At 35.4% G+C, this 13,085-nt stretch overlaps 1 protein-coding gene across 1 annotated transcript in view; it reads left to right on the forward strand.

Moving 5' to 3' along the window:
- Window positions 1-10,276, forward strand: part of LOC113226732 (translational regulator orb2) — a 26,550-nt gene extending 16,274 nt beyond the window's left edge. The window contains exons 7-8 of the mRNA XM_026459456.1: window positions 1,205-1,309; window positions 1,983-10,276. Of these exons, the coding sequence (XP_026315241.1) occupies window positions 1,205-1,309; window positions 1,983-2,099 (222 nt within the window). The 3' untranslated portion in view covers window positions 2,100-10,276. The remainder of the gene's footprint in view (window positions 1-1,204; window positions 1,310-1,982) is intronic.
- Window positions 10,277-13,085: the final 2,809 nt, after the last annotated feature.

The following is a 13,085-nucleotide window of genomic DNA, read 5'->3' on the forward strand; positions in this document are numbered from 1 at the left end:
TTCTATGTGCTTGCGTCGTGTCTTTGTACTTGGTCTTTCAACGACTTTTTAGTCGTAGCGCCATCTATGAGAAATCTTTGACAGATTTATCACCCAGTTAGTACCTTTACTTTATATAGCGTCTGGCACGGTATGCAAGAAGACGTCGGTTCGAATCCGACCGGATCGAAGGAATTTTTTCTGAGTGCTTTTTCTGAGTGTTCGATCTTTGTATTAATAATTATAACAAACTAGTGGAGTAATTTCACAAAAAATAATTGAATATCAATTCAATAAAAACTTAATTAAATCTTTATTTGTTTATAGGGTTTTACAAATGCCACCCTCTTGGTGGCTCTATTAATCTACTAATTTTTTAGCCTAATTATCTCCTTGACTAATTTATATAGCAGCATCTTCAGAGGTTGCGCCATGAAAGCATAGTAGCATAGTGAGTTTAAACAAACTCTACCACGGGATAAAGGATGGTATCGCATTGGTTGTGTACAATCACCAGCCAGTCACGGCCTGTTTTTTCATCATTTAAGTAACCAGCAATAGAGACGAAATAAAGGGCCATCCATCCCTGGAAACTCATGAGGCAAATGGGCCTTATATCTCTTTTAAATATCAATTCTCGTTTGCGCTGAAATCACAAATTAGAAAACTGAAATACTACGTCTCTGTATATTCCAAAAATAATCTGTATTTATTGTAATAAAGATAACATCTCTAACAATGGGGGGGTGTTGCATTTGGTGGTGTGGGAAAAACAGCAAAACATCTAATTACAAAACAAATGGAATCCATTTCATCGGTAATTAAATATTAAATATGTAATTTTTCATTTTTTGTCCATTAAAGCAAAGCTCTAGTTAATTGGTCGATTTGAAGTGAAACAATTGACGACACCCGTCAATTGTTTCGCATTCGGACTGGCCAATCGGAGCGCAGTTGTCACCGTAATGATTTGGCAGAATAGTTTTCAAATTAAATGACATTACGTCTCTTATTCCTGGTTGAATACTCGATGGTTTTTTCTATCAAGCTGGTTTGCTTCAGTGTTGGCTCTTTTCCTATTTTCATCAACAGTACACAATAATTGATTACCTAACGTGAAATCTGCTGAAGTCAAGTGTTCAAAATTGGGAGAAACCTTGTCAAGCATGAGTCTGATCCGATCTGGTCAGTATTAGCAGTACAATGAAGCGACAACCTTTGACAGGTGAAGCCGTACGTGCTGGACGACCAGATGTGTGACGAGTGCGCGGGCGCGCGCTGCGGATCAAAGTTCGCGCCTTTCTTCTGCGCCAACGTCACTTGTCTGCAGGTATGCTTACCTCAATTACGCTTCATTTTCTCGTCCTTTGTTCTTCAATGTTTCCATGTTTACCTCTATTATTTGTTCCTTTGTCGCAAAGCTTACCAATCTCCCTTCTTAATTCCCTTCACTGGGGACTATAAACGATATTGTCTTACCGATTCCTAGCTATAGTATGAATCATATTTATATGTCCAAAATGTAAACAAAGACCCCTATCGTCTTATTTTTGAAGATAATAAACATTTACGAACTTTTTTTAATTTTACAGCTTAAAACGCTTCACAGTAATTTCGTTTAATACAATACAATAACACTACGTCGTCGTAACACAATTGGGATCGAAAACATTTTTCCCGTGTCATAGATGTCATTCATTTCTCAAACTATGGTTTTCTCCATAGTGCGCAGGTTTTTGTTTGTTAATATTTTGTAACAAATGATTAAAATTGCAGAAAATGAGACCTTCCTCCTTTTCCAATTCCGTTAAAAACAGAATGTTTAGCACACCTGCATTCACATTTTGACATTTGGTTCAAATGGGCAAAGTACGCTGTAAAAATCATCAACGAAAAAGAAACACTTTGACATTTGTTAGTTTACATTTTGGACGTCTAATTATTACTATGCCTGACTGTCGACGCCTCCTTGTCCTGGACTCACCGCCAATGTCCGGTTGCAGTATTACTGCGAGCACTGCTGGGCGACGATCCACTCCCGGCCGGGCCGCGAGTTCCACAAGCCCCTCGTGAAGGAAGGCGCCGACCGCCCGCGCGCCGTGCCTTTCCGTTGGTGCTAAGGCTGCACCGCATTCACGGGGAAGTGTTGCGCATTTTGGGCTGCAACTTGGTTGCTTCAAGTACTTTTCTAATGGCAACATTGGTCCACGGAAACTAAATTACTACCACAAATTAAAATGCTACCGGAAGTGACGGCTTAAAAATGATTTATAGGTCTGGCAACACTTTGAATTTCGGTTTCGTTTCCAACGAGTAGTCTGGACTTTATTAGTATTAATTTTGGGTGCTATTTGTTAAACGGTTTAGTACCCAATTGTAATTTAAAAGGTAGTCGTTATTTCTGGAAAGATATTCGGTATTATTGTTGTATGTAATACAATTTCCGCGAGTCTATTGAGTGCAAAATTGCATTATCAATGCCGTACTGAAAGCCCAAAAAAACACAACACTTGCCGATCGTCACTACCACACGCCGCAGTCTCTACAGAGTGGAATTATTTCTAAAACTAGGATAAGGAGTATCTAGTACTCCATAATCTTTTCCCTTAAGGGTTTCTATAGCAAAAATAATAATAGAAATAATTTTACTCATATAAATCTGCCCAACACACGTCGGAAGGTACGGAAGGAACTTAGAAAAACCTAGCCTAAATAGTATTTAGATAAAAAATTAGTCGAAAATTTTTGACATAGCTTAGTCCATTGGTCATCTAACGACCACTAGTTTTCTATTTTCTGTTTAGACGAGGTTTTTAATGTAAGAAAACCTGGAACGTTAAAAGTTTTGCCATTCGATTATACGTTTTTGATATAATAATGGCAAAAAATAAATTCCTCGTGGTAACCGGATGTGACAAACTTCTTAATCTGGTCAAATGCCAGGTTTTGAACACAGCGATCCCGTTTTAGGAAATTTTTGAAAAGCAACATTATCCAACGTTTATTGAATAAGCAAAAAAAAAATTAGGATTCAAGTACAACAGGCTCTATTCACTTTTTCACGCAACCCAACGTGGTGTTGCCAGTTTTCAATTAAACTGCACATTTGATGGTTTTCGACGTGTTAAAGGGAATGGGGTTTTTCGAATTAAGCAAAATGTGTATCCAAAACTTTAGCTAGATGTCAGTTTGGTAAGCTCTTGAATTGAGGGGCGCACTTTTTGACAAGATTCTGAAAATAATACTTTGGTATCCCTTCATCTACTTTCGTATCCCTTCATCTATGTTAACTTCAACTTCAAAGGCTATGTTAACTTATTGCAATTCAACATAAGGGGTTGCTTTATTGTTGAAATTTGAACTTTTTGAAAAAATATATAAGGACTTGAATGTAAAAGGTGTAAAACCAGAAAAACGTTATGGCCACTTTTCACGAAGTACCTACCGTACTTTCTGGCTTCGTCGTAGTAGCGCAAAAAAGGAGTTTTCTGTATTTGTCAACAGGTGCGCTACCCTCACGTTAGTAAGATAATATAAGACATAAGTGAATTGTCGGATTTTTCATAATTGTACCTGTGTAGTTAGATCGAATTCCCCTGAGATTCTCGTATTTATTTTTGTATTGACTTGGATATTGTTGCGTCGTCCCGTTCTTTCCAATTGTTAGCCACAAGGTTCCTTTAATGGCTGACACAGAAGAACAAATATATCTCTTTTGTATCTTCATACAGAAATCTTCAGCCATTGTGACAAAAGTATCAGCGACAGAAATGGCTTTAAAGCCATAGCCCTCAAAGTTCTAAGCTTATGGTTTTTTATAGGGTCGGTCTTCGTAAGTCCAAACACGATTTTGCAGGTGTTCTAGTAGGCTAACAGTTGGCTAAGCTCCGTTATTTTGAAAGGCAATTCGTCTTTCCAAAAATGTTTGGACTTTTTTCGACGGGATAGAAGTATGCTTTTGTTCCTATACTTACTTTTCCCGGAAGGCGATAGGGACTGGATTTTTAGTACAAAAAAAAAACATTAAAACGTTACCAATTTTGGCTGTAGTTATTGCTCTTAACTCTTCTTATATTTTAGCGTTAAAAATATATTAAAAGAATATTTTTTGAGTCGCCGGGAGAGTGCAATAGAGTGTAGATTAGTAACTAATATTATTAACCAATTTATTCTAGTGTAAATAATTCGAGTTTGCCTTTCCTTCACTCGATTTTTTGAGGTTTCGAATCCTCTGTGCGCAGGAGACAGTGCTGTTTTGTCCCAGTATAAATCTTTTGCCCGCACGTGATATCTAGGGCTTTTTTTAACCTACTTAAAATCCAAAATTACAATACATCACTTGTTGTGTCAATTTGGGTCACTGGAGCACTTGAAATCTCGTGGGACAACTTCTATGAAAGTATGGGAGTAAACAGCAAGAGGTAATGCATGAACACAAAAAAATGAACTCGAGAGATTGCTAAGCCTATACTAAACTGTCGGATGTTTCTACATCGATTTTGATCATTTGAAAGTATTTTGAAAACCGACGTATTTTCATGAGACCATAAATGAACCTGTGGTGGGTCAGTCGAGCAGTTTCGTTTTATCCCAACAACGGCATTCCAAAGAAGAATCATTGACAATGACGTTCGTTGGGCCAAAGATAAGATTCTTTACAATATTTCAAGCGATCAAAATGACATAATCTGCGCACACAAAAATAAGGCACCCTAAGAACGCTATGACGCGGACACTGACGGCTTTTTATATCATGTACTTAACGAAAATATAATGGTTATAAGTGGATACTTGCGGACACGTATCTCGACCAACCACGGCAAATAGACTGTAGTTAAAAGACTTGCGCGAATTTTTTGATGGTTTTTTTCATGATTTTGACAACGGTTTTTTCGTGTTGTGTATCTTTTCGAAAAAGTAGGGGTGTTCCACCCTGGTCCGATCGGTAATCGGATCAGTCTGTGCATTTTTGTTATCCACGACTCACGGTACAACGTGCATGGAGAATGCATGTGCAATTCGCAACTTCTTTTGACTTAAATAATATGGACGAATGAATGGGCACTACCATTGGTTACACTGGCAAACGTAAAAAGAGTTCCCATTAAACCGGTTGATCGTATTACCGATCGGACGAATGAGAACACCCACAATTAGTGAGGCTCGAAGTGCCTTGGAGAAGTGGCGATATTTATTGGTGTTTCCTCACTCGACTTTACGCGTCCCTCAAACAGCTGCGAAATCGGTTAATAGTAATTTTTCAAAATATAATTACCAATCGAAAATCACGGTCGGTCGCTAAGAAGGTTGTTTGAACAACACCTTACACAGTGGTCGCAATATCAAAATTTTCCAGCAGTATTTCCAAAAGAATTCGTTTAATATCTTGACTGCCTTGTACGAGATCTTCAATGGTCACGCGACCACTGTGTTGCAGCCTTAATCTCGTCCGATACCTATAGAGTAGTGAAAGTAAGCTGCTTTTCCCGTTGGTAGGACGTCGACATTTCCCGCCGGTCGGACCAACAAATCTTGGTCACGCGTTTTTGATAAAACACAATGAGTTTACCCTTTATTACCCGTTTTCAATTTTTATTCCACTTTAAACTATTGCCTCGGCTTAGCCTCCTAATATTGTCCCTTAAAGTTTGTCCATTTATGATAAAGAGGATGATGTATGGTCCGCACACCAGTGTCGGTCATATTTAGCTTGCCACGGAATAAGTACTAAATGGCTATATAAGGAATAAAAAATGGAAAAAACAGGTATATTGAAGAGTTGCTCCAGCAGTTATGTGGTCATGGCAATGTTTCAATAACATAGCCTCGTTGTTAGAACCCTAGGGTCGATTTCATCCAACAAATTGTAAAAAGGTTTGAAAATTAATTCACAAAATATTTTAAGCCTGGCTTTAATTGAGGTGAAAAGGACCCTTTCGATATTTCTAAAAATTAAGTAGATCCAATTTGTATAATTAGTAGAGCGTTGTAGAAAAAAAAAAATAAGCCATACATAACTATCGCGTTGTGAAACTTTAAATGCGTATAATTATAAAGTAAATTATTCAAGTAATGCAGAAGCTTTGATTTAACTCGTAATCAAGGTACAAAATGTAACAACGTTGGGCGAGATAATATATTTTTTCTTAGTATTTTAGATATATATATTATGCATTATTAAGGTACATGTATTCAAAGTTCCATAACGCGTGACAGAGTTTAAAAATGCACACACTTGTGTGAAACTCTTATAATAATATTAAATTTAAAATAGTTTCTGAAAAATAATGTTTTCTCTCGAAATTAGATGTTTCCCTAGGTGATAATTTGGACACGCCTTGACGCCCCGTCACAATCACTCCACTCTCACAGGCACATTAAATTTTCGATCATCCATCTCATGAGACTTTTTTACGAAACCACATATTTTAAGTGAACGTTGTTCAAATGTTTTCGACTGCATTTTCAAATCTTGTTTGGTAATTTTTTTTGGTAATTTTGTGGCAACACTTTTTGACAAAAATTTTTGTTTGTATTTATTTATCGAAACCACTGACACTGACTCTGTATCGCTGTGTGATGTGAATCAATTTTTATTGATTTTATTTTTGAGTCTGAAACTTGTTTTTTTTTAAATTGTTTACGTACACTAACTAGTTGTGTGCATTTTCCATTTTTGGTGGTTCTTTTGAATGAAATTGCTCAATGTTTTTGAAAAATTGTTTGATGTGCCCCCCTACCCTCCTAGTTGGAACATAAATTAAAACAAGGCGGGATGCGTGAGTGAGTTTTTGTATGGTCGCACTGTCCCATTTTGTATTTTTGTATTTTTATAAAAAACGATATTGTGAATCGGACGTGATTTTTTACTTTACGCGCAACGTTGTAGCTGTGAGACGCTTATTTATTTTTGTAAAAGTAGTCGTTTCATGAAGGACAAACCTTCAACGCTCCGTTTGCCTTGAAGGTCTGTTCGTTTTCAAAATAACTGAATTGGTGTTAGATTTAAATTTAAAACCCGAGGTGTGTTTGGGATGTCTGTCTGCGAGCTGTGGATTAGTTTCGCTCTACATCTGGGAGGATGGACGCTGGGAGTGGCTTAAGAGTGCCCCTTCCAGCGGATGCCTGTCTTGCGGCGCAACCGCCGCTGTGGCGAAGATTTTTGAAAATATTCGCTATTTCTAGTTAATTCAAATATAGGGAGAAAGTATCGGATAGTTCGATTTCTCGTCTTTCGTTGTCTCGTTTCTCTTTATAGTTACATTTCTTGTTAAGGGTTTTATATTCCTGTTGCATTGACAATGCAGCGGGAGTACTTCTTGATTTCGCCTCGCAGTATTTTTAGTTTTGACTGTAGTTTAATTTCTAGATGAGGTCTGCTTTTCTGATGGATTTGTTACGTTTGTAAATGAAAACTGGGTTTTTTAGTTGATTTCGAGGAAGATTTAGTTATCGACGCTGCGAGGCGATGGTTTGTTCTCAGGATTATTTTAGCGTTTTGGTTCGTTAGTTTGTAGGTTGTTTTTGCTTGCTTTCTTGTTTACGCCCGGCGTGACGTCGCCGCGTCGGGCGTCTTCGTTGTTTGTATGTTGTCTGTTTTCTATTAACTTTAGCTATAACGGGTGTTCAACGCTATTGGATATATTTTCATTTTAGATTGTAATTTTGTCGTTTGGCATATCACTGCGTGACGTTATATTACACACTACGGGGGGCAATGTGGGTGTCATTCGATTAACATTCTTATAGATTTTTTGAAGTGAAATTTGTACTTTTTTAAAAATATCTTAGCTAACTTTGAAATGTAAAAGAGTTGTTGTTGTTAATGGTTAAAAGTCGGTGTTTCGTCCCCTCGTCGTTCTCTGAGTGAGTTTGTTTCCGCACTTTTCACTTACATGTACATAGCGAATCGATCGTACGTTGGATTTCTTAGTAAAATAAAATGTAAAAAAAATCCGCAATAAAAGGTTTTTTACGAGTCTTCGGAAGCGGACCGAGGTTAGGAAATTTTTTGGTCTTAGCGTCTTGGCCGGCGCGCGCGCACCGCGTCGCTCGGGCTGGTGAATTCTCGTGCTAGGATTTAGTGAAATTATTACATAATAAAAATAGCGAAGAGTAGCGCAATTCATTAAAATACCTACCTAGTTGAGTATTGTATAATGAAAATAGTACCTAAATACCTTATAACGTTGCTAGACAATATTATGTTTGTATAAAATTTCTTGCACCGTCAGTTTGTCAAGTGTTTTTACGAATTCTCACGTTTTGAAGTTCAAGAATTATCACCGAATAGCGTAAGCCGCGATGGTGCATCGAAATTATTTTTTTAAATGGATTTTTCGAATTACATTTGACTCCTTTACAAACCTAGCAAAATTAACAGTCAATTCTACATTCTTTTTTGACAAGTGTTAACAAATTTTCAAAGGAGTCATGTCACTATAATTTAATTTGAAATAAGATTTATATATTTTTATAAACAGTTATTTCAGCGATTGTTAAATAGAATCAATTTTGTTGAAAATTCGCGATTTTTGAAACTGGTATGAAATTAATTTGCTGACGGAAAGATTCCATTTGGTCCAATGTTATTACTTAGGAGCTACCTTTGTAAAAGAGATATCTAGTGACAGCTTTAGTGAGAAGTAGTTAAGGTTAATTTTTAAGCTTTCTTTTAGAGTTAAGCACATTTTTAACTTATTTGTTACAGAAATGCAATGACATCGTTTAAAGAAAAACCACTATTTAGCTATTTTACAACACGAGCCTTAAAAACGATGTTGTGGCATTTTTAAGATAGGATGGCATTGGATGGAATGGAAACTTTACATATATATATTTTTTTAATTTTAAAACAAATGTATGAAAAATGGACTTTTGTTGAAAGATGTGTTTTTTAAACTTGTTTCTAAATCTCTCTGCTTTTTGTAAGTGACAGCCCGTTTATTTAAATGCAATTATTTTAGACTATTGTGAAAATATATGAATTTGAAACTTTCTCCCCGTGTTTCATCTGTAGTTTGCTTGGGATAGTGCAATTGAATGGTTTTTTGTTTTGTATCTTATAACATCACATCGCTTTCGAATCTTTGTGTTGTCACAGATCCTATTTTTGTAAGTACATTTTTATTTTTTGAGCTGTATTTTCTCCGTTGACCAAAGACAGCGTCCCAAAGACGGTTTTACCAAAAAGACATGAGTGAGGGGCCCGACCCCGCAGTGATTCCTATTTTTACTTAATTCTTGGAGAAAGTGTGGCTACAGTAACTTTTTTTTTATATATTGCCCGCTCGTTTGGATGTATTTTTGAAGTTATTCCTATTTATTTATTTTTTACCTTTTTGTATAACTTTTTTTAATTTGTAGCTAGTTATTCACTATAGCTTGGTAATTGTTTATTGTTAGTGGTTAATACATTTTCAGTATTTTTCATCATTTTTTAAAAGTAATTTTACACCGCAACTAGAGTAATTTTAAGCTTTCGCCAATATTAAAAATAATTGCACATTGGCAGTAAGACAGTAAATATAAGAAGTATTTATGTATATTTAAACAAATTTGAAATAACTAAAAATGTAAATCGGTTGAAATGCTATGTATGTAGATCCATTTTTTTTAATCAGAGCTTTTGTTTTTCCCATGCAAAAGTGAGGTAACAGTTTTTATAAGTATATATGTATTTATGTAAAGTTATGTAAAAAACTAAATTTTACCGTAGATGTAACTAGTTTTGATTCATTTTGAGTTTCATTATTGTTTAAGAGTGAATTTTATTTTTTTGTTGTTTGAATAATAGTATTATCTTAGTGTTAATGACTTCAGGGGTGGAGTGTTTCACAAAAAAAGCGAAGGCTGATTTTAGCTACAGAAATATGGCAACACTCATATTAAACACCTTGCTTCCAAAGCCTTTGCAACACGTGCACAAAAATGATTTTTGAACAAGAGTTGCTACGAAACATGATATTTCTGTTTGAAACCAAGTGTTCGCACGTGTTTTTTTTTATTCAAATTTCTCGCTTACATCAGTAACAAGTTTCACTAGCGTGTGGATATGCTGCCAAACATAAAACGTAGGTTTATGCATAGGTCAATGTTGCATTAGGATTACAATCTGGTTGTTCATCTAGAATATTGAAAACATGCCTTACAGTATTTGTAATTAAATTTTCTTTAGGTGTTAGTCACAACATTAGTGAGCTAAATCAGTAGTTTATTTAAAATAACTTTGTTAACAAAGCACTCTGCCCCAAGTCGTGTAGGTATTGTTTAAACTGAAATACTTGAATTTTTATATGAATTTTATTATTATAATATGGTATTTTACTAAATATTAGTCCAATATTAAATCTTTATACGCTTGTTTTATTTTCTGTACCCCTAATAACAAGTTTTCATGAATGTAAGTATGGAGCTAATATTAAAATCGAGAAGCAGCTTGACAGAGCCAAATAAAGAATGACCTAGTACATATAGGCCGGGGAGAAGAAAAATAAACTTGGTTTAATATTTACAATGTACCACTGCAAACTCGTATTTTGTTGGTATATAGGTACGTTTTTTTTCTTATTTCTCTTGGCTCTTCGCGGTAAGCGTTTTAGCCACTTTCAAAGTGTTTTGACTACGTTAGGTACGTTATCAATGATGCAAAAAGTACTTTAATAATGTTCCTTAACGAAAAAATAAACGTTTCATAAATAACAGTAGCAATCTAGCATGGTCAACTTTATTGGTTTTGATGTATTTCAACATTGTTTGAACCACCAAATTTGCACAAGTCACAAGTTTACACTTAATCCTAAACCTAGGATTAAATTATTACGGATTTCTGACGAAACCGGAATTTGACGAACATATTATAAATCAGGGTCCTCGCGGCAAGGTGCTCAAGATGCTTTATGTCCCTTTTGTATGACTATGCTAATGTGTTGGGCAAGGTAGCTGCCGGCCCTTGGGTTTCCCAGACAGTCTACTAAGGATCGTATTCCAGAACTCTACTCAATGCTCAAGTCAGGATTTGAGTATGATTTAAAGCACTAGAAATCATACTCAAGTCCTTGCCATTAGGGTCGTATTTCCAGTGCTTGAGATCATACTCAAGTCCTGACTTGAGCTTTGAGTAGAGTTCTGGACTACGACCCTGAGACAGTCCTAAGTTACATATTGGTAGTTTGCAAGATATAGCAGTGACTTTTGGCGGACTGATGACAAAAAATCGGAATTTAATAGTCCTTACTGACTCTCGTTTCATTTAAATAACCAATAAACGGGTTGTTTTGATGTTGCTGCACGTTTTAACAAAATGCGTAAATAAAACGATATTTAGTAGGATATTAATCTAATTCATAGCAACATTTTATAACGCTAAGTTGTCTATGGTATTACGATAAGTTTTTTTGTAAGGCAAAAAGAGTAAACGAAAACACTATATCAAGTTTAATGGGTGATCTCGGTCTAATATAATAACAACCAAAAAAAAGTGATAGTATCGCATCTTTGATAGAATTAAAAAATGGCAGGTATTTGTAGTTTCAGTTTTTTCACGTATTAATTTCTAAGGGTCGTATTCCAGAACTCTACTCAATGCTCAAGTCAGGATTTGATTATGATTTCAAGCACTGGAAATACGACCCTAATCGCTAGGACTTGAGTATGATTTCTAGTGCTTTAAATCATACTCATGTCCTGGCTTGAGCATTGAGTAGAGTTCTAGAATACGACCCTAAGTCAATTATTAATACGTTTTGAGTTTCTTAATTGTTTGTTGCTTGTTTATGCTGATGGCTCTATAGCCAATGCTCAACAAATAAAAAATAATAAAACGTAGAGGTGGGTGTTTAAACGAAAAGCACTTAAAAAGTCTGTTTTTTAAAATAAGCACAGAAGTACACTTTGCATTTTTAGCGTAAGCGTTGGTCACTGGTCAGTTCTATAGGTACTCAACAATTTCATTTTTTAAGTTTCAAGTAGCGCCATCTATGTTTCCTAAACAAATTAATTCAATATAAGGTTGCAAGCTTTTTTAAACATAAAGTCTATGCGCTTTTTTTAAAACGTAATTCTAGATGACTTTTTCAGCGACAAATTAAAAAAAGTGAAAAGCGCTTTTAAAGCACTCTTTTTAAACGTACGTTTAAACGTTAAAAAAAACAGTTTTTTCCATTTCAACAGTTATCAACTACAATAGTTAAAAATCTTATGTTTTTCAACGCTTTTAAAAGCCAATTAATATAATATAATACTGTTATGTCATAAATACAAAATTTAACTCGTTTTTTTTCCAAAAAACTTACTTATCTTAAAACCTTTAGTGGTCTACTCTTGCGTTTCGCTATCAAAACAACGTTGCAAGCTTTTTAACATTAAAGTCTATGCGCTTAAACGTTTTCTAAACGATTTTGTTACATTCAAACTAGGGTCGTATTCCAGAACACTACTCAATCCTCAAGTCAAGACTTGAGCAGACTTGAGTATGATTTCAAGCACTGGAAATACGACCGTAATGACAAGAACTTGAGTGCTCATACTCAAGTCTGCTCAAATCCTAACTTGAGCATTGAGTAGAGTTCTGGAATACGACCCTTAAAAGCGTTTAAAAAAGCACGGATTCGCTCTGGACCTTTTGAAGGGAAAAGTGTCGTTTTTATTTTGACTTTCAATTATTTTGTGAAATCTAGTTTAAAGTGGAATAGGATAGTGCTATTGTGCCTTAATCGAACTTTAAAACGCGAAATTATACGAATCTCGAACTAAAATACCCGTATCGGCCCGTTTTAAGGAATCCCGAGTCAATCCAAGCACGCCGCGCCGCCTCAAATTGCCTATCCTCTTTGTGGCGGCCATATTTACAGAAACATATTTAAACTTCATGTTTAGGCTTTTGGCTTTGCCAAAGCCTTAATAAATAAAAAATAAAAAAATTTCTCATCTCTGCATCTTTGACATTAGAGTGAATTGTTTCTGGTCTAACTGATTGATTGTTTTTTTTCCTGTGAAATGTACGGCGAAATATTTTATTATTGAATTTTTCCCACTTAAGGAGCATTAAAATTAAAGAAAACTATACACATTTGTTGAAAACAAAATCTATTGTCTACGACAGTACA

Source organism: Hyposmocoma kahamanoa, unplaced genomic scaffold, assembly GCF_003589595.1.
Source record: "Hyposmocoma kahamanoa isolate Upper Pololo Valley unplaced genomic scaffold, ASM358959v1 198, whole genome shotgun sequence".
In the NCBI taxonomy this organism is placed as follows: Eukaryota; Metazoa; Arthropoda; class Insecta; order Lepidoptera; family Cosmopterigidae; genus Hyposmocoma; species Hyposmocoma kahamanoa.